Source organism: Uloborus diversus, chromosome 5 (genome assembly GCF_026930045.1).
Source record: "Uloborus diversus isolate 005 chromosome 5, Udiv.v.3.1, whole genome shotgun sequence".
Taxonomy (NCBI): domain Eukaryota; kingdom Metazoa; phylum Arthropoda; class Arachnida; order Araneae; family Uloboridae; genus Uloborus; species Uloborus diversus.
In genome coordinates, this window is record NC_072735.1 from 159575683 (window position 1) to 159602108 (window position 26426).

Here is a 26426-nt window from a genome sequence, read left to right on the forward strand (position 1 = left end):
AATTCCTCTTATATTTTTTTATCTTTCAACCAATGAATCAATTTTGGGTATTTTATGATTTAAAATTCTTGTTCCAGAACAACAGTTAAACTGTATGCTTTTAACCGCGAAAACTGTTTTCGTTGTTTGTGAAATGAGAGATTTAAAAGCAGCCAAGTGGTTTATTAGAGTTAAAATTGTGGGAAAATACATTAAAACTATGAAATGAAATCGCAAAATCCCAATTTATTAATTTTTTAAAAATGTCTTCAAAACTATTTGTTTTGCCAAAAGCTTTTGCCGCTATTCAACGAGTAAACACAGATGAACTTTCTCAATTAAGTGAGACAGAGTTAAGACCGCTATTGCCATGTCTCGTTCGAATGGCTCTTTGTGCACCTTTAGATCAATCATGGGAATGGGCGCAAAAGCGCAAAGTAATTTTACAACTCCTTTCTGGAATCGAAGTTGTCAATTCTCTTGTTGCTCTTCTTTCGATAGATTTCCATGCTTTAGAAATCGACGTTAGAAAGGAACAACAAAGGTTTGTTGAATCTATGAAACCAACTATTATGTATTTTTTAAAGTTATATTTAAAAATTTTATTAAAGCCTCCGACTGAACATTTTCATATTGTTTCTGTTTTGAGAAACATCTATTTCTAAGAAAGGAAAACTTCATTTTTTGCATCTTTAGCATACTGGCTCACTGATTTTTTTTTTTTTTTTTTTTTTTTTTTTTTTACGGCGGGGGGAAGGGTCTTTCATTTATACAAAAAAATAAAAACACTATTGAGAAATTCTTCATATCTACATTTTTCATTTTTGTTCTAAAAATTAAGAACATTATTGTTTTTTTTTTTTTTTTTTTTTTTTTTTTTGAATTTCAGTCAAATAAACTTTTTGTTAAAACCAATTCTGTAAACAAAAATCAGATCAAAATGAAAGTGCAGAAATGTTCAAATTTTGAACATTTGAATGAATAATGGAAAAACTTCATTTTGTTCTTCAAAATGAAGTTTTTACATAATTTGTTCAAAACAATTGTACCTTTTCAGTTTAGAAAAACACATACTTTTTAAGATACACAACGATGTTGCAATCTTTGTCATAATGTATTTCTTTCTTTCTCCTATTTGGCTATAGGTTTCTTAGATTTGGCCCTTCTGGTGGCGAAAGTGTATTAATTTCATCCTGTCCAAATGGATTAGCATTAGAGTTCGAACGTAGTGATGCAGCAAGGAGACTCAGATTGTTTCTCAGCGAGTTGATCTCGGTGATGGTCCAAGTATGTAAAATTTATGTTTACACTTTTTCTAAGAAATCTTCCTATTAGTTGATCCTACTTTTTTCAAATTTTTTGATTGAAAAAATTTTTTAAATCTATTACAAAAAAAAAAAAAAAAACACATTCTTAACTGATTCTGCTCTAGTGTGACTTTTGAAAAATAGAGTCCTAAGATAGGATACATTTTGAAGTAGGTATTTTTTATGCTCCTTTCTATAAAATTCAGAATTTCAAAATTACAAACCTTCTCAAGAAACATCTAAATTTTTCTAACAAAGTATGATATGTTTACTAGATGGTTTAGTTTAAAGTTTATAAAAATAGTTTCAAAATTATGAAATTTAAATGATGTGTCACTTTTGATAATTTATTGTTTACTAGTGAAAATACCCGGCGTTGCCTGGGTCAGTAATAATTAAGAGAAAAAATCGTTACTTGCTTTTGTTTTCTGTTTTAAGTGAAAGAATTTAAAACACATCTTTTTGACGTGATTAAAAATCGAGTTTCTTCCTTACCCATAAAACTAAAATAGCAATAAGTATAAAGAACAAAAAAATATTGATTTAGAAACGAAAGCACTATATTTAAGCATATACAAATTTCCAAAACATGAAATTAATCTTCTCATGTTTAAAAAGATTAATCTGTTGATTTTTTTTTTTTTACATGGAGTCTAAAACCTTCTCTGTATGGCTAATGAAGTACGAAGTGATTTAAAAAAAGTAGCTGCGCTCGTAATGCCCTTATACTTGCTTTAGCTATTTTGGGAAATTTCAATCATTGTGGACTCTTGGTGCGATTTTACCGAATTTGCGAGAGTCGTTTTGGGGTACCTTCGATGATTCTCCCCCCTTCTTTCCTTCCTTTGTAAAACGATATGATATTAATTTTCGTTACAGAGATATCGTCGCCAGATTCTGAGATACTTTTGGTCACCATAAAATGGCGCTGCACAGTTTCATCCAAAATGTTTCCAAAATAAGTTGTAAAATCTGGTGATTGTTTGAAATTGTGCAAAAAGGAAAATTAATGGAAGTTTTTGTGCTGTTTATGGATTTGCCTAATTTAGTTGCTGGATTATTTAACACAGTAAAAAAAGTCTTTTGAAAATTCTTTGATTGGCGATATTTTGTTTATGTGGTGAAAGCTGAGAAACATTATTACGTAGTCTTCGGCTTCAAAAACAGCAACGTTGAAAAAACTGCCAAATGCATCAGCTACGGAAATCTTTCTGCAAAAATTTTGGCGATCTGCTGGTTGATTGGATAATGAGTAAGCGTTCAATCAGCATAAATAATAATAAAAACCATTAATTACATTAAAGTTCCGTTTAAGTGGAAAATGATCAGCCAAATCATGTATTATTTGCCAATCTTGTGCAAAAATCTTACTTCAAGATTTGACTTGAGAAAAGCCTTGAACGGTCACGAAAAGCAAAGATAGTCAACAATACAACAATTGCCGCTATCGACAGGGAGTTGAGATGATACACTAAATACTGTATTGAGTTGAGGAAAGCCTTCGAACATGGAACTAAAAAGCTTATAACTCGTTTTTTATTCTACTTAGAAATTTCGAACAGGTGCCATCTTCAGCAGAAAAATCAGAGCTTTCGATGGACATATAATGTAAATATGTGCAAGTATTTTTTCATCCCAATATTAGAGAATTTATACAAAAATTGTGTTTTATTGCCCCCCTAAGGGGGTTTTGCCCCCCATAACGCGACGTAAAACTACCCTATGTGTTATTCTGATGCATAAGCTATATTATTGTAAAGTTTTATGAAAATCCGTTAAGTAGTTTTTGCGTGAAAGAGTAACAAACATCCATCCATACATCCATACAGACAAACTTTCGCATATATAATAGTAGTAAGATGCTCCGCCCACCAAACACTAGTTATGTAAACTAACTTTGCTAGTTTTTTGGCACAAAAAAATGATTAAATTTAGATTTTAAACCAACAATTGTTGCAGGTTTTTAGGGTATTTTTTATTTAGAAATTTTTTAATGTTGCCGGCAAACACCGAAAAAAAAATGCCTATTCAAAAATTTTGTTTGGCAATTCCAAAAATTTATTTAGGTAACTAATTTTTAAATGCCCAAATATGTCTTTTTTCATTAGATGTTTTTATGTGTACATACCCATGTTTTATCATGTAGCAAATTTTGGAATTTCATTCAGCAAACTCAGAATCCTCCATGGCCATCCCTCCAAAAAACTTTTGAGTCCAGGGTGTTCCTGAATTTGCATCCTCTTTAATGTTTCAATAAAATAAAAAAGTCAATAAAGTTTAAAAGTCAATAAAAGTTTTTTTTAAAAAAAACTAGAGGCAGTGGCTCTCCCATCAAAAGTTTTGGATGGGGACACTCGCATTCATTCGCAGCTCGCTGGAAAGGGCAAGGGGGTGAATGCCCTCTCATTCAAAACTAAAAAAACATTGCCTCCCCACTTTTCTAAGTTCAAAATTTTCAATTCATCAAAAAGTGACAGTATTTTGTGATCAATTCCAGAGTTTAAGAATTGACTTCAGCCATGTTTTATATTTTCCTTGTGTTATTTTATTAAAATTAAGATTGAATTTTGAATTTGGGGTGGGGGAAATCTATTGCCGGCCATCTAACCTTATTTTTGAGGCTATGTCCCAAATTTATTTAAGAAGCTCATTTAATTAATAATGACAAAACTGAATAATATAGCCCATATTTTCTAAAAACAAAAGTCTATTTGAAATTTTTTGAAAGTCTATTGGAAACATAGGCATTTGATTGTTTCAAGAGATTTTTTTAGTTCTTATGGTTAGGAAAATAGAGCTGATCCAGTGGTGCATCAAACTCATTAATTTTCATTTAAAAACTGATTTTTTTAAAAAAATCAGTCTTGGTCTTTTAAAGGCATTAAAAAACATGAGCGAAAAAAATGTAATTGGAAAAAATTCACTGCAAAAATGTTGTTCTATGTTAAAGAATCATAAATATATTGTTTCAAGGGAATCAAAGAAGCATGTATTTTTCATAGCATTTTTTCTTTATTTGTGGCAGGTTAAAGAAGGATTTTTTGATGGATTACAAAATGCTGAATTGTTTGAAAGTATTGTTTATTTGGATGAAATAGCAGATGTTCTCTGTATAGCACAAGCAGGTATTTATTTGTATTCATTTTATTCCATTATTTTTTCTAATTTCATTGCAATTTAAAGATTTTCATTCAATTATAAGACGGAAGCTTTTTTCGTGAAATTTCCCTTACCAGTTCTTTTTTTTTTAGAGCCATTCCATTTCAGATCAGGCAGGGTCTGTCACATGACCATCACCGATTTTTTTGAAAAAATTACAGTAGTTACAACTAAGGGACATATGAAATATCCCAAAAGGATTTTGCAAAAAAAAATTTTTTTCTTCAGTTATAGCCTATTAAAATTCTGCACAAAATCCGCCATTTTGGAAAAAACCGGCAAAACACTCCATTTCAAATGGACATTATTTCAAAAGTATTTAACCTATTTGAATAATTCTTTTTTCTAAAAATAAATAAGGACCCATATATCCTCCAGACATCGTTTAAAAAAGTTTAGTTAGGTTTTTTGATAAAGAAAAAAAATAATTTTTGTCGCGAAAAAACTGCATTTTTACCGATTTTATGATTTTTTTTCTCCATGAAAAAAAAGTTTTTTTTACTAAACGGAGATGGCAGTCTAAAGCCCTTATATGATAGTTTCATAACATATTTTATTATAATCCTTGGATGCATACAGCCTTGGAAATAAAATTTGAAATTTTAAAAAATTTTCAAAAATTAGCGATTTTTGAAGTGATTTTACTCAAAAAACCCATTTTTTTTAAATCTAAAAATTGGCTTATTTGAACCCCATATAATGCTTAACAAGTGGGTAGACACCGCATCCCGTATTTTTTCCCATAAAATGTTTTATGATTTTTTGAAAGTGACCTTATCGCCCATGACATGCATGTAAAATAAAAATTTCTAATAATTTCAGTCACTGAAAATCTGATGAAATTAATGCCTAATAGCTACAATAATGGTGCACTTTATCAGCAACAAATAAAATTTTACTGACTTTTAATAATGTAGCAGTATCAAACCGCTTCTGATGACCCAGTCAATTCGTCTTTTTGTACTTCGTTATATGAATATATTTTTCTGCTGATCAGCGCCTAATTGTTATGGGAGCTGAGATCCCATACTTCCTTATTTGTTTCATTCAAATTTTTGTATTTTTGACCGAATTCAGGCCACTTAAGCATTAAAATAAGTTCTGAAGACTATAGGGATCCTGACCTTCTTTTGTTAGAAATTGGATCCCTGGCTATAATAGCTACCTTTGGTGATCTGTTTGGTTACCTCAACTTACAACCATGTTCAATTGATTACTTCTCTCATAAAACAGTGGGCTTTTTAAATTCTTAAACTATAAGTGAGTTTTGCGGTATGTATTTAGTATACATATTCTTACGTATAAAAGTAATCATACTAGGTAGGATCCAAAAATTATGTGACAACATTCGCCAATGTCAAACCAAAGCACGAAATTAAAATTAATCGTTTTAAATGCATTGTATTGTTCTTCCCTTTGATGGTTTCCCCTGTCGCGTAATTGAGTTGAAGAGAAAGAGAATTGAAAGAGAAAAAATATGATTCGTTGCTGCATATGAAAGTAACGTTGAATGCATAGCTTTGGAGACAAAATAAAGTAATATTTATAAAATATATATATATAGATAGATTTTTACTGTTACTGATAAAGTACATCATTATCGTAGCTATTAGTCATTAATATAATCACCAATGGCTCTTCTATCTAAAGACTACACACAGAGTCTTACAAAAAGACGAATTGACTAGGTCATCAACAGCGGTTTGTTACTGATATATTATTAAAAGTTAGTAAGATTTTAGTTGTTCCTGATAAAGGGCACCTTTATTGCAGTTATTAGGCATTAATATAACCAGAATTTTAGTTACTGAAATTATTAGACATTTTTATTTTACATGCATGCCATGGGCGATAAGGTCACTTTCAAAAAATCATAAAACATTTTATGGGAAAAAATACGGGATGCGGTGTCTACCCACTTGCTAAGCATTATATGGGGTTCAAGTGAGCCAATTTTTGGATTTTTAAAAAATGGGTTTTTTGAGTAAAATCACTTCAAAAATCGCTAATTTTTGAAAATTTTGAAAATTTCAAATTTTATTTCCGAGGCTGTATGCATCCAAGTATATGATAACATATTATAATAAAATATGTTATCAGGGGTCTGGCCAGAGGATATTTAGGTCCGTTAACGGACCCTTCACAAAAATCCGATCAACCAAAACGGACCTTTCACAAAATCCCGATCAAACAAAACGGACCTTTCACAAAATCCCGATCAAACAAAACGGACCCTTCACAAAATTCTGATAAACAAGATCGGATCTGTCGCAAATTGTTTATTGAAAGAGCAAATCTGAAAGCAAAATAACGCATATTTCTATGTATAAACCGATAATTTTTGGAACCTTTTTTAAAGTCAAATTAGAGGGATCAGCTTATACAAAATCGGCTAATTTTGAAAAAAAAAAAGAAAAGAAAAAATCGGCACTCTTGCGATGCTCCTGCAGGCTACTGCTCCTGCAAGCTACTGGCAAATAAATATAATGGTTGTTTGTTTTATCACAGCTAATTAGCAGCGGTGTTGTTGTAAACTTTTCTGAAAAGGCATTGGTAAGCACTTTTCTCCGCTCATGATTTAATAAACAATAATAATATATATCTGCGAAATGAACTTAGAACTGCAAAGGGATAGTAAGGGTGAGGAAAAAATATGATCGCTTCAGATAGGGTTACCAACTTCAAAACTATCACCACTTAGCGTCTGGCGTTGAACCTTTATAATGACTTGATTAGAAAATATTCTCATCATTTTGTCGGCTTGTCAATATTTGCGTTTTTGCGGTGCGGTGCGATGTTTAATTGTTATTTTGGGAGAAAATTATATGGGTTTTGATTTTTCGATGCTAACAAGGATGATTAACTTTAAATAAACTCTTTTAATTACCGTTTTTTTTTTTTTCTTTAGATGCTTACATTTTGAAAAATGCAATCTTTTAACATCCGATATGGGAATCATATTTTGTTCTTTTTTCAACCTAACTTCGCTTTATTAGGATTCAAATAAATGAAAAGTCTCTTTATTTCTGTTAGAACTCTCATTTCAAGTTTTTAAAGCAAAATTCCATTTTCTGTTATGAGTCAAAAATTAAAATGCTGAATAAATGGTTTATTTTATTTTATTATTATTATTTTTTTGGGGGGGGGGGGATCAACTGTGCTCACAGATATTAATGATATGTTATCATAGGACTCGAAAATGCAATTTTAAAATAATTTTATCAAAAACTTTTCTTTTACAAGCCGTTTTTATACTTTTGATGCCTTCACTTTGAGAATTGCGATCTCTTTGCATCCGCTATGGGAATCCGATTTTTCGAATTTTTGATGATTATTACGCTTTGTTAAGAGGTAAACAATTGAAATATCTTTTTATTTTTGTTAAAATCACGGAATTTATAAGTTTTAAACGAAATTCTGTGCTTTTTAAGAGTGTCTTGGGTCAAAGAGTTGAATGCTGAACCCTATTCTGAGTTTTGTTTTATTTATTTATAATTTTGTTACCATTATTTTAAATACTGTACAGAAATATATCTACGTAGTATAATTTAACATAATGCAGAATGGTAGATAAATATTGATACTTGAAAGAGCAATGCCGCCCCCCCCCCCCCGCCAAATATCAGGAAAAAAATCCAGAATGATTTTCTCGTCATAGAAGAGAAAAACACTCAACTTTAAGTTTAATTGATGCAGTTTGTGCCATCCCTAAATTCTAAAATTTTGTTTTAACAAAAAAAAAAAAAAAGATTTTTTTTTTTTGCGAAATTTTTTCATTTTTCACAAAATTAATTCATTTTTCACAAAATTATTTGACTTTTCACAAAAAACGGACCCTGTGAAAAATCCTGGACAGACCCCTGGTTATGAAACTATCATACAAGGGCTTTAGACTGCCATCTCCGTTTAGTAAAAAAAACTTTTTTTTCATGGAGAAAAAAAATCATAAAATCGGTAAAAATGCAGTTTTTTCGCGACAAAAAAGATTTTTTTTTTCTTTATCAAAAAACCTAACTAAACTTTCAAAAACGATGTCTATAGGATATATGGGTCCTTATTTATTTTTAGAAAAAGAATTATTCAAATAGGTTAAATACTTTTGAAATAATGTCCATTTGAAATGGAGTGTTTTGCCGTTTTTTTCCAAAATGGCGGATTTTGTGCAGAATTTTAATAGGCTGTAACTGAAGAAAAAAATTTTTTCGTGCAAAATCCTTTTGGGATATTTCATATGTCCCTTAGTTGTAACTACTGTATTTTTTTCAAAAAAATCGGTGATGGTCATATGACACTTTTCATACCTGTCTGCCTGATTTGAAATGGAATGACTCTTTAAATTAGGTCCCTTTTCTCCCTAGGGACTAACTAAACATTTGTTTGGAATTGTTTCTTACTTAGTGCCATCAATAATCCAGAGATGCCAACCTTGGAAAGGTCACGGCGCAGACTGCACCATTGAAATTTTTAGGGGGGGGGTGTTTTGAGGGGTATTTTTTAATTTTTGGAGGGATCTTCATGATATTTAGAGGAGAGTGCACCCTTGCTCTTAAGGATGGGCACAGGGGTGCCTACCCCTTTATGAGCGAGAGCGCACCCCCTTAATATTGCAAAGCCCCTAAGAGCAAGAGCCCCCTTCCCAAAAAAATACCCCTCAACCCCCCTAAATATTTCAATGGTATTTCAATTATGGAACCATTGAAATTTTCAATATTTCAATGGTTCAGTCTGCACCATGACCCCTTCCACCTAGATGGGCACCCCTGCAATAAGTGTTTAAGGTGATGCTTTCAGATTTATAAGCCTTTCTTTTCCTCCCAATAGAATTACCAGGATTGTTGTTCATACCAGATATTGCTGAAGCTCTGCTGCACGTTCCAAATGGAATCTATTTATTAAGTCGACTAGTTGCCAACTCTCCAGATAGCTTTCAAGAAGGTAGTTTTATTTTCTAGAAGACATTTTAAAGAAAACATTTTTGTTTTTGAAATTTTATTGACAATAATGCATTGATAATAATACTAATAAAAATACATTGTCAAAAAATGCCCGAAGTAAAATTATTCAAAAGCTTATACTCTATAGATCTACAATCTATATTGTGAACTTTTGAATGAGAATTTCAAATTAAAGGTATTAATCATCATTACTAAATTTTGTTTTTATAATTTTTTCCGTTATTAATATTGTTATTAGTTACTTTCTTTTAAGCTTAGCATTGCAAGGACATAGGAAGAATAAGAGTATGCATGCAGACTGCATGTTTTATTGCTGCCATCATGTTTTTTAGGGCCGAATGAGATATTTCAAGGTTAACAGGAAATGAAATCATTAGTAATTCCTGCAAAATCTCATTACAAAAAATGCGTCATTCTCCAAATAGTGTAACTTTTCTTCCACATGCCTTTTACAGTAAAAACTTTAAGGAACAATTCATTTAACAATGAATTTTAATTTCATCAAAAATATATCTATTTAAACCTGCAAGCAATTTTTTAATAATAATTTTTATTTTAGTGTATTTTTGGTCCACAACATGTGAATTCTCACCTCCCTGGTATGTCACACAACTTGTGTGATTGTTTATGTTGCTTAATAACTTGTTTAATTAAAAGTATGTTTATTTGTTTATTATTCCTTTCACAAATGTCTCAAATACTAATTGTTTAAGTATATTTAATTTTTTAATAATGTGCTTTAGTTCGTTTTAGCAGGACAAGGAGTCATGTCACACAATAAATTCTCACCTCCGTTATCTAAACACAAAATGCCATTCCTCATTAACACATGGCAGTAATGACATCAAATTTTATTTTCTATGAGACAAGGGAGTCCCCTTGTTCATTTTCAGCCATAGTTGAAGTTGTGAGATTTTTGTCAAAAAACAAGAAGATAGATTTTGCTTTAAAAACTTAGTGTGGTTATTCTGACTTCTCACCTCTGTGAACTTGAATCTCAGGGATATAAATTAATGTAACAAAAGAAGTGAACATGTTTTCATATGTTTAACATGTGCAGATTGTAGCAACGAAGAGAAAAAAATCCCTGAAAAATAACTATTAGGCTTATATTAATGGAAAATTCCTCGCCTCCGTGACAGACCTTATAAATGTCATTATTTCTGAGGTGAAAATAAATGATGGAGGGGAAATACATCAATTATAGGCATTCTACCAAAATTATAAATTGCCAGTATATCGTCAAATTTACTAAATACTATTTTTCAATATACATTTGAAACTACTAACTAAGCCGTACTTTAATTAAGAGAGCTTGATATTATGTTCCCACTAATCATTGAAATAGCTGATTGTTTGCACAATTAATGAAATTATTACTTTGATATTAAATTGGCCTCAATTTTTAAATATTAAAAAAAAAAAAAATCTGTGAACAAGGCATTTTTTTTTTATATGTAAAATAATTGGAACTTAGCTGGGCCATTGTTTATGGTTGCTTCTAGTAGGTAACATTTTGGTGTAAGAATGATAAAAAACAAAAACAAAAAGTTTCGAAATCGAAAAATATTTGCGTTCAAAAGTTATGCTTTCTGGAGAATGGCCCAAATACCAATGCAACGAACTATCTGTTTTAGCAAAGTAAATGTTCAGTCTCATTTTTAATTGCCATTACATTGCTTGAATTCCTTTACAGAATTCCATTAGAACAAACAAACCTTACAACACCCTTGTAGTTCATTGTAATGGGATTTAACTGTAGTATTTTTTCTTGAAAAAATGTCTTATAATCATAAATTTCTAGACTATCCAGTTCTAGATTTTTTTGTACCTGTATATCTACAATAGAAAAGCTGTATTTTGCAAAATATGTTTCTTGTTATTGAAATCAATTATCAATTGACAGTTTTCTTTGCAAAACAAAAAGATCCACATCAAGAACCAATAACAGTTTCTTTAAGTAATTTATTTTAAAATTATATATATTTCTTATGATCATTATTTCTGTTGTGTTAAGATTTTCTGAATAAATGAACTAAAATAACATCTGATTTGGTAAACATTTTTCCAAGTTCTTGATATTATAATCTATTATTAACATCACAAATAGCTTGAATTGTGTTCTGCTTCTTCCTTAGGACAAAGATGAATTAGCCCAATTCCAGTCAATAAAAGCCCAAAATTATGCATTTTTTCATTTACATTGAATTGATTTTCATTTGAATTGAGATAAATATTGTTTTAGTAGTGTCAGGACTTTGTAGATTGTGATCCTAAGTAGTTGGTGCAAATTTATATCAAGAAAAAAATAAAATCAGAATTTAGGAACACTCCTGCAATCTTTAGCCATGTTCTATGATGGATTTAGTTTGTCAGCTTTATGCTTGTCAAAAACCAGAAATTACAGAGGATTTTTACTTGTTCTCTAAGTAAAGTATTGTAACTAACAAACGTTAAATTTTTCAGGATCCCAATTCTAACTAGTTTAAAAAGGACTTAACTTTCACTAGCTTGAATACAATATATGCATCCAATCAATGTATAGATTAACAAGAAGTTCTGTCTAGAACTAGACGAGCCTACTTTCCTGTATACCCATACTACTAGTACCTGATCAATATTCTCAAAAAATAGTTAAAATCGCAAATGATTTCAAACATATTTTTAAAATACTTTAAGCTGATTTCTAGGAATAAAATATTCCTCACTCACCTAAAAAAATTAGACGCGTAAAAAAAATACTGAACAAAAAAAATAGCAGCAACTTTTAAACAAAGCAGCTAATACACTTTTTTCCATTAAAAAAATCTTTAACAGCTTTCAAAACGAAGAAATAATATTTAAAATTAATTCGCAACTCCAGCGCTCCAATACGCTACCTTGCGGTGATTTATAAAACTGCCGGGAAAACTAAAACATTGCCACGTTGCTTTCAATGTGCGTCTGTTGACGTAAACGCAGTCAGTTTGTTCTGAGTGTTTATTAACGCAATCGATGTGTCTTAGTTCGATTTCTGTAGCTTTCAGCTACAGAAATTGTTTCATCCCTTAGTAGTATTCTCGAGCTTCTCAGAATAATGTTAGCTTTCCTTATTTCCTTCTAAAATGTGAGTTGATTGAGAAATGGTTAAAGCGAAAACACTGGATTAACAAACTTGGATAACGTTATACAAGGTGAAAATTTTTATTGTTTTGTATGAATTTGTAAGAATATGAATTTTTTTTTTTTAATCTTAAATTAATTTAACTAACCATATTTTACAGCAGCATTCAGTTGGAATGGACGCTATGCAAAATATTTTCTTGAATATATTATCGTAGAACAAAATGAAAAATGTTTAACCGAGAAAGAATTTACTTTATTCCTTTTATTCTCAGCTGAAAGGTTTCGCCAAATTTGTTTAGGGTTATAGTTTTAGTATTGTGCGAGCAAAGTAGCCTTGGCGAGATTTCGCGTTTTTGGTTAAACCATTTTTAATTTTTATCATGAGTGGAATAAAATGGTAGTAAGATTACAGAATTCGATAAGTAAAAAGAAATAATGGTCAATCAACTGAAAAGAAAACTATTACCATATATCCGTGAGAATTTTGTTGATGATTTGCATAACATGACATAATTAAATCGTAACTCAGAAATTAGAAACATCGAAACAAAAAAATTTTTAAATAACCGATTGGGGAATTTGAGAGAAATAACTCAGCTACAAATGCCAAACAATAAGCGGTAGCCAAGCAAGGCAAGGAAGTATCATCTTCTTTTGATAATAATTTGTAATGTCATATTAAATTTTCCTAGCATTAATTGTTATTCTTGTCAGGCCACAATTATTATTTAGTTTTATCAAGAATTGATAAATATCGAATTCAACATCGTGGAAATGGCTGCTTAGAACTACGAACTACGTAGTTTGCATTAATGTTTGACGTTTTGTAATGCTTCTTGAACTTTCATTTCTTTCTACGTGGGCCAGAATATCAACAAGACTTTGAAAATTAATTTAAAAAGAATAAAGTGAAAAAGGCTTATTACCATTTTCTTCGATACCACGTGCGTTTGTTTTAGTTTTTTCGTCCGCCATTAGACAGTGACTGCAGTGCCCCCTATAGTTCGTTGGAGTTGCGAATAAGCTCATTAAAATAAATACATCATATCAAAAAAAAAAAATCGTTTCTTTTTCCCTGTTGCCAAAAACAATTTTATAAATGAATTAATGCACTTACCAAAATAAATAAAAACAATAAAATGTCAACTTAAAGAAATAATTTTGATTGTCAAAAAAAAAAAAAAATCGTCTGCGCATAACTTTATGTAGAAACATAAATGACAATTATTTCACAGTCAAAACCATAGCTGCGGAGTCGTAGTCGGAGTCAATCTCATTTTGGGGTAAAGAAGTCGGAGTCGAATATCTAAGAATCGGAGTCAGTCATTTTTCCTTCATGTATAAATTTTTGCCAAAGCTACGAAGTCGGAGAGTCGGAGTCCGATTAATTGTCGGGCACAGAAGTCGGAGTCAAGTGCCCCTACATTCTCGGAGTCGAAGTCTGAAGTTTGGCGTCAAGAGCTATTTCCAGCAAAATTTGTTTGAAGTAAATCCGCCTTCAAGTACGGAATCTACATTGACTTTCAGTTTCCCCATAGGCGCTAATGTTAAGGGATTTGAACTGTTTAAAATTGAACGGAAAATTGTTCAAATCAAAAAGATATTTTATATACAAGTTTTTCATTAAAAGCTTTTTCCAACAAAGTTTGTTTGAAGCAAATTCACCTCACAGTTCGGAAGTGCCTTGAATTTCCCCGTAGGCGCTAATGTTAAGTTTTTTTGAACTGTTCAAAATTGAACAAAAAATAGTTCAAATCAAAAAGTGAAATATGGGAATGAGGTGTCCTCGCCGAGATCTTTCGAACAAAAAAAAGTTTGTTCGTATCGGACTATTCATTCGAAAGTTATTAGGGGGGGACAGACAGACATTTTTCCCCATCTCAATACCCTACTTTCCAATTTTTAATTTTTCGATATTTATTTAATTATTTTGTTTATTTTTGACTTTTTTTTTTTTTGTTTTTCGCGATATTTTTAAGATGCATTAAGCCTTCTTTCATGCTTTTTTCTTCTTCTTCTGACTTTTACTGGGAAAGTAGGCTAAAAATTAAATAATTGATCTGTGCTAAAAATAGAAGCAGCATTTAAATCATACAAATTTGCTACAAAAAACTATTGCCTCCTAATGTTTTGAGATTACAAGGAACTGTATTGTCAATTACTTTGGACTTAAGCATCCGGTAGAAAACTTCTGTGAAAGTTACTGTTAATAAGGAACTGTGGAACTGTTTCTGATGGTGCAGTTTTTTCTCTATTTAACTCTCACTGAATTTTTAATGATGACATAAAGTGATGTTGTCATAATATTGATAAACTATTATTTACTGTATATTTGTAAATAGAATTGTTAAGTTTTTTCTTTTTACAGTATGCACAACTCTTATTACCAATGGGGACAAGCAAGATGAAGATTCACCTCTTGGAAAAACTCGAATACAAGCTTTGCGAGTTTTGTGCCAAATGAATATGCCTGAGATTCTTTCAGTGAGAGGAAAAGCAGTAAGTGTCAACTATTTTTTTCCTTTTATTATTTTGTATTATTTCAATTAGACTATTATTATTAAATGTTAGCAGTACCAGGCAATTGTTACTATGTTAATTATTTTGATTTCTAACTAATTAATCATTATATTTCCAAAAAAAGAAGCTGTTACCATTTCTAAAATGAAGTTTACTGGATATGTTAATAGTAATGGTAATAGTCATACTGAATGTTAAACCTTAATGGAGTAAATTCTAAATAATTTAATAATTATCCGCTCTGTTATGGTCTAGCCACCAAAGAGATTTATCCTGCCAATTGGCCGGGTTAAAACGATTCCATCTGAAGGAATCTAGCAGGGGGAAGCGGAAAATAGCGATGGGATTTTGATGCATACATTTTATTATGTAACTAGGGCCTTATTAATTTATTGTATTCCCTAAGTTGAAAATGAGGAGAAACAAAAAGAGTTTCTATGGAAACAACAAACAAAAATAAAATGTTTTCTTTTTGTTTGGAAATGCAAACGCAAAATGGTAAGCTCAAAATTATGTTGTAAAAAAATTAATATTTTTGTAGTGAGCATATAGATCAAATATAGTTTTTAAAATATTGCTGTTAACAAACTGTTATTTTTACAAAATTGCGTCTAAATAGTTTTTTTTTTTTTTTTTTTTTTTTTTTTTTTGACTTATCTCGGGCATGTTTAGCAATGCTAAACAACCCCCATGAATCCAAATATCTGCAAAAAATCCAAGAACAGCAATGGGTCACTAAGGACCTCGTCCTTCGTAAAACCCAAACAAGATAGAATGTGCTCAGGTGAAACCTCTCCAGCAGAGCACCAGTGACACTCCGGAAAAGTCTTGATATTCCCAGAGAATCTAAGAGCTTTTGTGTGGCCACTCAGGAATCTCAAATATGTTGTCTGGAGGAGTCTACCTTTGAGTCTAAAGGACTCACCAGGACATTTTGCAAAATACCAGGCGTGTCTGGGAGGTGTTTTAAATTGGCGATTGAGCTCCATTTTTGAAATTATGGAGATCTCACTGAAAGTAAGATCTCCACAAGGGCTCACACCCTCCGCAGCAGCAGATCTAGCCAAAAAGTCAGCCCTTTCATTACCCTCAACTCCAACGTGAGAAGGGATCCATTGAAAGTGAATTGTATGTCCTGATGAAAGAGTATGTAGTAGACTCAGAATGTCCAGGCTGGTCTTGTCGCCCACATTACTCCAATTAGCGAGGTGCTGTATAGAGGCACGACTGTCAGTCAAAATCCAGATTTCCTGGAAACACTCCTCCCGCTGAACAGCACACTGCAGACCCTTCCTGATAGCAATCAGTTCTGATCTAAATACTGAACAGAAATTCGGGTTTCTGATTTTAAATTCCAAGGCCCCAGAGGGAGTAGGAATGAATACTCCACTGCCCGAAACGCCATCTTCTCCCCTGCTTCCATCTGTATAGATTTTCAAGGAGAAATGTGGTATATTATGTATAGTTTCCAGGGCCATTTGTTTAACTAGGTCCGGTGGATCTGAACTCTTGATCACACTAGTCAGAAGCTCGTCATGGAAATAAATTCCCTCAAGCTCCAATCCAGCTCCTGCGTAACCCAGGAAATGTGTTTCCACATCAGAGGGAGGTAAGTTCAATGACCTTGCATAGGAGAAGGGGCTATGTTTCTTCAAACGAGTATTATCATTCCATGCAAGAAGGTAGGCTGAAGTCCGGTGTTGTTGTCTATAACTATATAATTTGCTAAAATACCTTGTAAGGCCACACTGTCTTCTTTTTGCAAGGGCAGGCAAGTTGCTCTCAAAGAGCACTATATCATTTCGACAACTATGTCTAAGTCCGGCAATAATTCTAGCTGCGCTAAGCTGTACTCTTTCAAGTTTATTGAGATTGGTCTCTGAAGCACAGGAGTAAACTGGGAAGCCGAACTCCAGTACTGGTCTAATGATAGAAATATAGGTAGTACGTAGGGTTCTGGCCTCCGCACCCCAGTTTCGTCCAGAAATAAATTTGAGAATATTGAGCCTCTTCCTTGCCTTAATTGCTTGGCCTTCAATATGTTTATTACTTGTAATCTCTTGATCTAATGTGTATCCAAGATACTTAGCATTTTTAACGTAACTCAACTGGGTTCCGTTTATGGAGATCTTAGGTTGGTACCCATATAGATGTCTATTAGTAGTGAAAAAAGTTGTCAAAGATTTTGTAGCATTAAAGATTAATTTGTGCCTTTCAGCAAAGGCATGGGCTTTTTCCATGGCACGGTTGAGTCTGAGCTCACTCTCTCCGACATCCGAGCCGGAGCTCCAGACAATGATATCATCAGCAAAAATTCCGATTTCACAGTGTTTAGCTAATTCTTTTTCAATGCCAGTAATGTACAGAGAAAACAGGACGGGACTCAACACTGATCCCTGAGGTACACCCTGCCCGAGGCCCAAAGGTTCGGACAGGTGATTGTTGTATTTAACTCTAATGGATCTGTTCCAGAGGAAATCAGAGATCCAGGGAAGGGCTTTTCCTCTTATATTAAAAATATTGTGGAGTTTGGTGATCAAGAGCTGGCGCCAAACCCTGTCAAATGCGCTAGACATATCCAACAGTGCGGCAACAGTGTGGTTAGTAGGTTTCTTGTTCTGCGCGTCCCGTATTCTCTGGGTGACATACAAAATCTGATCTATTACTCCATGGCCTTTTCTGTACCCATACTGCTCACTCGGAATCAGGTTATTGTTGTATAAGTGAATGTTTAGTCTGGCAAGAATGAGCCTCTCCATAAGCTTACAGACAAAGGATGTTAGCTAAATAGTTTAAGAGGCAATATCGCATATTTTTAACAAACAAACTACTATCTCTGAAAACTAATAGATGCTCCCATTTCTGCCTTGGAACTGGTTGTTTGCTTTTCCATATCATCGGTGGTCGGACTGTGTCTTAGTTTAGTGACAGAGTATGCAAACTTTTATGAATAGTTTGGATGATTTTATTCATCTAAATGGTATTGACATTTAGTGCCAATCATCAACTGGTTTTTGTGGAAATGTTTTTCAACTACCGTATATACTCGAGTATAAGTCAAAAAATTCATTACAAAAAATTAGGTTTAAAGTTAGGAGGTCAACTTATATGCGGGCAGAATTTCGGAATATTTTCCAAGATTTTTTCTTTAAAAAAAACACTCGAAAACGTGAACATTTTCCTGATTTTAGTCCATCCCTTTTAAGCAAATGCTAAAGAAGTAAATACTTAAACATTCTGCTATGATTTTACATGGTCTGACTGTGAAATAAATAAATAATTACAGTAAACAGCCAACTACACAAAAATTGCATCAGGGAAATTCTGAATATTTATCCACTGAACATATTCTTTAGTAAATGTTGACATTCCCAAATTTTTCTCCTTCCCAGTAAGATATATATGAATAATGAGTGAATTAAATTTATTAGCTAAAAGTAGTTAAAAAGTATAGAAAAAAATGGTATACATTTTTTTTGAGTATTGAATTTTGGAAACGTTTTGTGAGAATAAACCATAATTTAATTGTTAAAAATCCTTTTAGTTATGCATTTAACAGAATGTGCTTTATGTTCTAGGTAGAGCTTTGTCACATGCCTGGCTTGACAATAATTCTTTCATTGGATTACTGTCGTTTAGAGCAAGGCAGTTATGTAAATCATGATTCGGTTGTTGGAGACCTAGTGGCTTTCATCAGTGGTTTATTGCTAGGAAGTGATGACAAAGTTAGAAATTGGTTTGGTCAATATTTCAGAAACTGCCAGAAGGTAACTATTGGAGGTTTTGCTCAGTTTCATTTTTTCCCTTTTTTATGACTTCATATTTGCCGTGTGAGTAAAGTATATGCATTTGTTTTGATAAACTGATGTAGTAATTTTAATAGTTTTTTTTATTATTATTCATATCTGATATGCATACAAATATATGTACTGTATTTCCTGTGTTAAACGATGATATGACCAATCTATTGCAATTCAAATAATCATTTTCCAAAGCATTGGAAATTAGTGAATGTGTTAATGAATTAGATACTTTTTAAGTTTGCGTATGCTAAGTTATTTAAATTTATTATAATAGATTCAACAACTTATACTGATTTTTTTTTTCACAATATTGTTTCATTTTATCATCAAAGTTTTTTAACATTGAAAAAGTAAGGCTGAGGTGGCCTAATCATTAAAGCACCATGCTCGTAACTGAAAAGTTCTGCATTCAATGCCAGCCAGTCGAAGCTCTTCCTTCTTCACTAATGATGACTGGAACTTGTTAAATATGTGGTGGTTATAAAGTCCTCCACGTGAATCAATAGAATACCTCTGGGGGTGCTGAACCAGGAATTGCTCGGCTTCTGGTTTGGTTTTAAATTCCAAAATGTTTATAGATGGTGCTTCCATCTATCGAGTGCTGTCTCTGAGCTAATTCGGACTTCCTTCAAAATGGTACTTGTTAAAATGAAAGCTTTCCCTCAGTGCTTTAAAGTGATTAGCAATTGCTGCTCAGTCTCTGTGATCCAAGTGGTATTAGTAACAACAACAGTACATTTAAGAAATCAAAAAATACTCTGGTTAAATGTTTTTTTTTTTTTTTGTAATTTCTGTTTTTTATTTTTTGCATTGAACTAGAAATTGGTGGTTGGACCAAGAAGCCAGATGAGACTTTTCGCCTAATCCTTGATAATGATGATGAACATTTCTATGTGTTATCTGAAATCTAAACTTTAAGAAATGTTTCTCTTCTGCTCCCATGAATGCTTAGGTGTTAAATGCTTGTTAATTTATTTAGTTTATATAAAAGGTGTTATGAATTAATGGAAGCATGTAGTGGTTCTCCCACTAGCAACTAAGAAATCTACTATTGTTACTATTTTGAAGCATAGGCATTTTTTCTCTAGCCAAAAGCGACTATTTTGAAATTAATTATGAAACCAGCAACCATTTTAGAGAAAAGATGACTTAAATAAACACTCCTTTTTTTCTTAAAACAAATTAATGGTAAGAAAACTTGAAAACCTGCTTATAAGTTTCTCTCCTGCTTTCGAAAAAAATTAAATTGTGAATGTTTTACTGTGTTTTTATTTTGAAAATGAGCGTTTTAAAAAGTAGTTAAATGAAATGTAAAAGTGAGTGAGGTTCAAATTTTTGCACGAAAAGTTTTGTTTTTACAATCAGTATTTTTGTAAAAGGTTAGTTTTTGTGATGTGTGCATTTTGCAAAAACTACTACTATTTTTATTAACTGATATTTGCATTCTCAATTAATGTCAATACTATCTTGCTTTTTAATTTCTTGTAGCCTCACTACATTTATTTTTTGAAGATGAGAGTTTTTTCTATCAATCCGAAATGTCACGAATACAGCGTTTGTATTTCTTTTTACGCAGTCAGTCTTTTACTTTTGTTTTTAACTTTCAATCAGACACTGAGAAATTATACTAGAAAGTGGGTTTTAATTTAAGAAGCTGTACTGAAGTCTGGAAAATGTTTGTTAAAGTTTTGTATTTTACAAAGGTTGTTTAGGCAAAATTTTCAGGAAATTTGCCCTGTGTATAGGTGTAGCACCCTGCTGTGAGTGATTCCACTTACATACAGGGGTGTTTATGATTGAAATTTCCAAATATTCCAAAAATTTTGGGTTCCAGTTTCCGAAAATTTTGGGCTGACAACACATTTTAAAATTGGAAAACTATTTGAAGAAAAAAAACTTTTAGAATGTTTTTTTTTTTTTCAATAATTTTTGTATGAATATTTGAACTGTTACTATTACCCCTGCTTTCATACTATGCAGCCAAAATGTGTCTATTTACTGAAGTATCGTTTTATTAACCCTTAAGTGTTGCGTATTGGTCTTTTCCCCGCCTGTTATATATTTTTCTCTATCTCACCATCTCTTATATTGAAAATGGTTCCATCTGTGTAGCTGACCTTTAGCAACCTCCCAACCCTCACTCAGATTTCTAAAAATTTCTTTTGGTATTTCAAGGTTGCATAGCTTTGGGAAATGTATGTTGGTCATTTAGACCAATAGCAAAACAACCTAGTCAGGTCCCCGAGAGTAACTTTCTTTCAGCATACATTGTAAATACTGTTCTTCATTACACGCTTTTAGTAGCGAATGTTATCTATTCTAGTAACTGAAGCAAACCCTAAAAGAACTAATCAAAATTCTTTTTCATCTCATAGATCGCTAGGGCAGAGAAATATCGAAATGCGAGCACTAACGTAGTACAGAGAGACGTGACTACATCTGGGTTAATATGGTGGTGCCCAAACTATAGTCTGTCAGCCACATGTGACCTGATAAGCATGCGGTCTGTTTCGTTCAGTGTTACAAATCGAAAACTAAGAGTCGAAGCTTCAAATCCAAAACCTCGAATGTCACAAATTTGCAGCCGAATATTCAGAAACAAGTTTCTGGAAATCAGATGCAGTTAATAAAATGAGCATCGACTAATGATAACAGCAATGATGATTTGCAATTTTGCTTCCTTTTTTCCCATGCTACTATGAATTTTTTTAAATATTTTGAAATTTTGTACTGGATGTGACTCTCAGAGGAAAGAAGGTTTGGCACCAGTCCATAATTTAACATAAATGCTCTTTTTCTTCCCTTTGAGAAAAATGGGAGACTATTTTAGAAACTATTTTCTGCCTTGGCAACTATTCTGGAGACTTTTTCATATTCCAGACTACTAAAGCCACTATCATTAGTAGTGGAACCCAGCGGCAGCCCTAATGGAATGAATTGCAAAAACAAGAAATGTTGTTTAATTTTGTACCAAGAGTTATTTTGTTAATTTAGTTAGCATATGTAATGTGAACATCATTTTCCGCAGTATTTTTTTTTTAATGGTTCAAAAATATTGAGTCTTAATAGTAATACATTAATAGTTGTGTTTTTAAACCATAACTATTTCCCTTCAGAGAGTTATAGGTATGAGACCTATCAGATAGTCTTTATATGCTTAGTCATATAATTAATTATCAAGTAATGAAGCACTTTGCTGCAAAAGTACCTACCTTTTACTGTGAAATCTTGAGAAAATAAATCTGTAATAATATGAATGTTCAACTTTAATTAATATATAAAAATATCATAGCTTCTGAAAGGCATATTGTTTTTCTATAAAATATTAAAATAATATTTTAACCAAAACAAAATTGGAATTTTACAACCTTGCATGAATCTTTAATGAGGCCTGTATTGTCTTTCAACGCAGTTCTGGATTTTTTTTTGAGCAATCACGATTGCTTATTGTTCTCACTTGACCGTTTTTGGCGTCCGTGCCTTTTTCAGCTTGGACCAGGCCTGCAGCACCACCGGCGGCGGCGCGGCTGGTCCTGAGCACTGTCCCCCGAAATCCACTTTTGCTGGGTGGTGGCGTCCATGTCCCACACACACGAACACCTACACACACACACACACGAAAGCCTACACACACACACACACGAACGCCTACACACACACACACACGAACGCCTACACACACACACGAACGCCTACACACACACACACACGAACACCTACACGCACACGCACGTACACAACACTCACTCACACACATGCATACATACACTTACGCACCCACACACATGCGCCTACACGAACACACACGCTCGTGATTGCGAAAAACATAATTTGAATTCAAGATGCCAAAAATTCAAATTAATTTTTTTTGAGCAATCACGATTGCTTATTGTTCTCATTTGACCGTTTTTGGTGTCCGTGCCTTTTTCAACTTGGACCAGAAGCCTTTGCAGCACCACCGCCCACCGTCCTCTGCTCGCGGCGGGGCGTGGCTGCTCCGGTTTTGAGCTGTCCGCTTCTCCTGGTCGGAGGCGTCCATGTCCTAAACACACGCACGTTCACGACTTCACACACATACACTCACACACGCCTACGTGCATACACACAGGTCTACGCACACACACAACTATGCACAAGTAACCGCCCAGGAGGAGAGGCAGACTTGGGGGGGGGGGACAGGAGCTGTTTCTAGAAACAATAACTCCAACGAGTAGGGTCCTGTCTCAGTTCGTGATTGCGAAAAACATAATTTGAATTCAAAATTTCAGAATTCAAATTAATTTTCTTTTTTTTTTTTAAATCTGTTCTGCTATTTCTGCAAGAATTTTCAACCTTTACTCAAAAGAGAGATAGGAACTTTTGTGCTAACTTAACTCTTCACCCATTCACAATGGAACTGGGCCAAAAGAAACCGAATTCCTTTAGCAAAAAATCTACTCAATAAGTTCTGAAGCTGTATTTGTTTTATTTCTCAACCTTTAAGTGTTCTGAATAATTCTTTTTTGTTATAGAAGCCTGAAGGTGATGGAAATTCAGTACTTCATATGCTGAGGGAAGAGTTGCTTCAAAGGCTCAAAAATTTAGTTTTATTTAGCATTGATCATCACAATTTACCTGATGCAAAAGTTGTTCAAGCAAGTTCTTTATTAAGATTATATTGTGCATTGCGAGGAATAGCTGGTCTTAAGTAAGTGAAAAGTGAAGTTTTAAATTAATATTTGTTGTTTTGAAGTTCTGTTTAATGCTTTTAGTGTAGAAATGTACTCTGCTGTTGGTTAAAAAAAACTTAGATAGCAAAACTTCATCTAGCTGCACAATTTCCAGATAATTAATTCCAACCATTTACACTTGATAAGGAATAAAAATACCATAACCATACATGTTGTAAATATAATCTTTGTGATAAGTGTAGGGGAGAGTGTTGTACCTCCGGACACTGCTAATTTCTAAAAATCTATTTTTAGCCGCCAAGGTTTTATAATCTCCAATAGTAACCTTCACCATTAAATGGCGCCACATATCAACAATTAGCATAAAAACAGTTAAATTGATGATTTTGTGAAAGAAAGAAAATTTTCCTACTCCAAAGTAAATGTTTTCTTCTTTTTTATTTCATTTTCTGTCTTTGCATTTATAAAACTATTCAACTGAATTTTATTTTGCTATGGAAAAGAAGACCTTTAAATGTTTTGGTTATGAGAAAATAATGATAGTGCATCTAGATTGACCATCATTTTGGTTTTTCCTAAACCATATAGTGATTGTACCTTAGGACATGTCCCAAGGTACAACATATGCATGGTTCTTAATAATTCAGGTATGTTTAGGAACATGAAAAAATGTTCGAATCTGATGCAGTCTTTTAAACACATTTAATGTTAGATAATAATTTATTAATTCATTATTCATAATTTAATTAATTACAATGATTTTTTTTTGTGCAAAATTTTGTTCAAGTATATGGTTGTTTCCTGAATCATGAAGAGTTTCCCATGGCGTAACAGGATGTGTCCCAAGTTACAATAGGATGTTGTACCTTGGGACAGTTTGGAATTCTTACTTTAAGTGGCTAGAAATATTCTATTTTCAAACTGTCTGAATTTAAAAAAAATATACTGCAGAGAAATATGTTGAGGGATTTTAATATGACTTTTAGACTTTAAATTTGATTTAAATAATTGACATTAAAAATTAAAATACAAAAAGTGTCCCAAGTCACAACTCTCCCCTACAGGTGCAATTTGGCCATATTAACTATATTTGTTTCCCGCATCCTAATTACCATTTCTTTCTTTATGGATGTGCCATGTATTACCTAATCCAGAAAATCACTTGTCACAACATGACGGGTGCGAGTTTCTTTTCAATTTCCATTTGTTTCTATTTGTAGAAACAAGAGATCCAACAAGTGGAATCCTATCGCAATTGGCGATTTCAAAAAACATTATAAATTCTAGTCTTCAAATTCAAATGAAGGCAAAGGGCTTGATGCTGGGTGTTTTTTTTTTATTTATTTATTCATGATTTGCTTTTATGTCATTTATTTAGGTTCAATGAAGAAGAAATAAATCTTTTGCTTCAGTTGCTAACATCTCATCCACCTCCTAGTCCAGCTGGCATAAGATTTGTGTCGCTTGCTCTCTGTATGTTATTAGCATGCCCATCTCTTTTAACAACAGTTGAACAAGAAAAAAGAGCCACTGACTGGATACAATGGCTTTTAAAAGAAGAAAGTAATTTTGGAAGGTGAGTTTAAGAAAATTTTTGCCCTGAGATATACTATGCCAGAAAAATTAGTACAGTAGACCCTTATTTTACGTGGTTTCGATTGTACGCAGTTTAAGATTTGACACCTTCATTTTATGCAGATGAGTTTCGGTTTTACGCGGATGCGACAATGAAAACGGATAACATTTTCCTCTCTTCCAAAATTCAAACTCCCAAAGATTGCATATTACATGTAATTGGCTTTCTAATAATCGATATTGGAGACATTTTAGGCGATTGGTTCCAGAGCTCTTTCCAGAAGTAAACTTATTAAACTCACACAGTTCAGAACTCACTGGAAGAAGTGCTTTTAGAAGTGACAAAGGAGGACAAAGCAACGAGGATACAGACATCGATGACATAGAACCAAAAACGTTCATATTGAAATTTTTGAGCTACTCCTAGAGAATAGAAATGATCTTCCTGATTTGTTAGTGAAGGATGATTCTGATTGTATCATGGAAATAACGCAAATTATCATGGATGTGTTAATGCTCTGCAAAGAACTAGAGAAAAATTCTTTATGACTGACAAAAGACTATCATAACCAGCTCTTCTTCATAAACAGAACACGAAATTAGTTTATATTTTCTTTATGCGTGTTGTGCATAAAAATTGACATAAGTACAAGTTAAACTTATTATACAATTAGTCATCACTAGAGTGAAGTATTTTTTTATCTGCGGAACCTAACCCCTATTTTAACACTACTATTAGGCCTCAATTTATGCAGTATTTCCGTGGAACGTAACACCCACATAAATCAAGGGTCTACTGTAAATAAAAATTAGTATCTGATGTTTGTTAAACTGATATCCAATTTCTTATTTACTGTATCATTTTTAAAAAGTTTTCACATTTAAAAAAATTTTTTAGCCTGTTTCAAATTAAAGTTTTAAAAAGTGAATTACTGAAACAGTTTTCTGTCCCAATTTTTTGTAGATGTTTTTACAATCCCGACAAATCAACTGCCAGAAAGCTTCATGAATCAGCAAAATAGACGCTAACAATTTGTTTTGTTATTGTTTTCTTGATATATATAAATCACTGCTTTAAAATAAATGGTTAAGTACCATAATATTTTATGTGCAAACTCAACTGAAATGCAATTTAATCATGCACAAATCCATTGTTTTCTTTTTAAAAAAATTGAACATTTTTTAAACTTATTCAAAATCTGTACTCAACTTTACTTTTGATCCTTACTGCAAACTTCTACTACCATCCATCGTTTTTTTGGAAAAAAAACACAATTTTCATACATAATTATTTATGAATAAAGGAATATGCTCCTGCCAAGTGTTCTGCCTATCAAAATATAGCCAGGCATA

At 32.5% G+C, this 26426-nt stretch overlaps 1 protein-coding gene across 1 annotated transcript in view; it reads left to right on the forward strand.

The window, feature by feature from the left end:
• Positions 1-145: 145 nt before the first annotated feature.
• LOC129221936 (integrator complex subunit 2-like) overlaps positions 146-26426 on the forward strand; it is a 50056-nt gene continuing 23775 nt past the window's right edge. The window contains exons 1-8 of the mRNA XM_054856320.1: positions 146-523; positions 1125-1266; positions 4312-4411; positions 9267-9380; positions 14874-15004; positions 18604-18792; positions 23340-23515; positions 24877-25074. Of these exons, the coding sequence (XP_054712295.1) occupies positions 243-523; positions 1125-1266; positions 4312-4411; positions 9267-9380; positions 14874-15004; positions 18604-18792; positions 23340-23515; positions 24877-25074 (1331 nt within the window). The 5' untranslated portion in view covers positions 146-242. The remainder of the gene's footprint in view (positions 524-1124; positions 1267-4311; positions 4412-9266; positions 9381-14873; positions 15005-18603; positions 18793-23339; positions 23516-24876; positions 25075-26426) is intronic.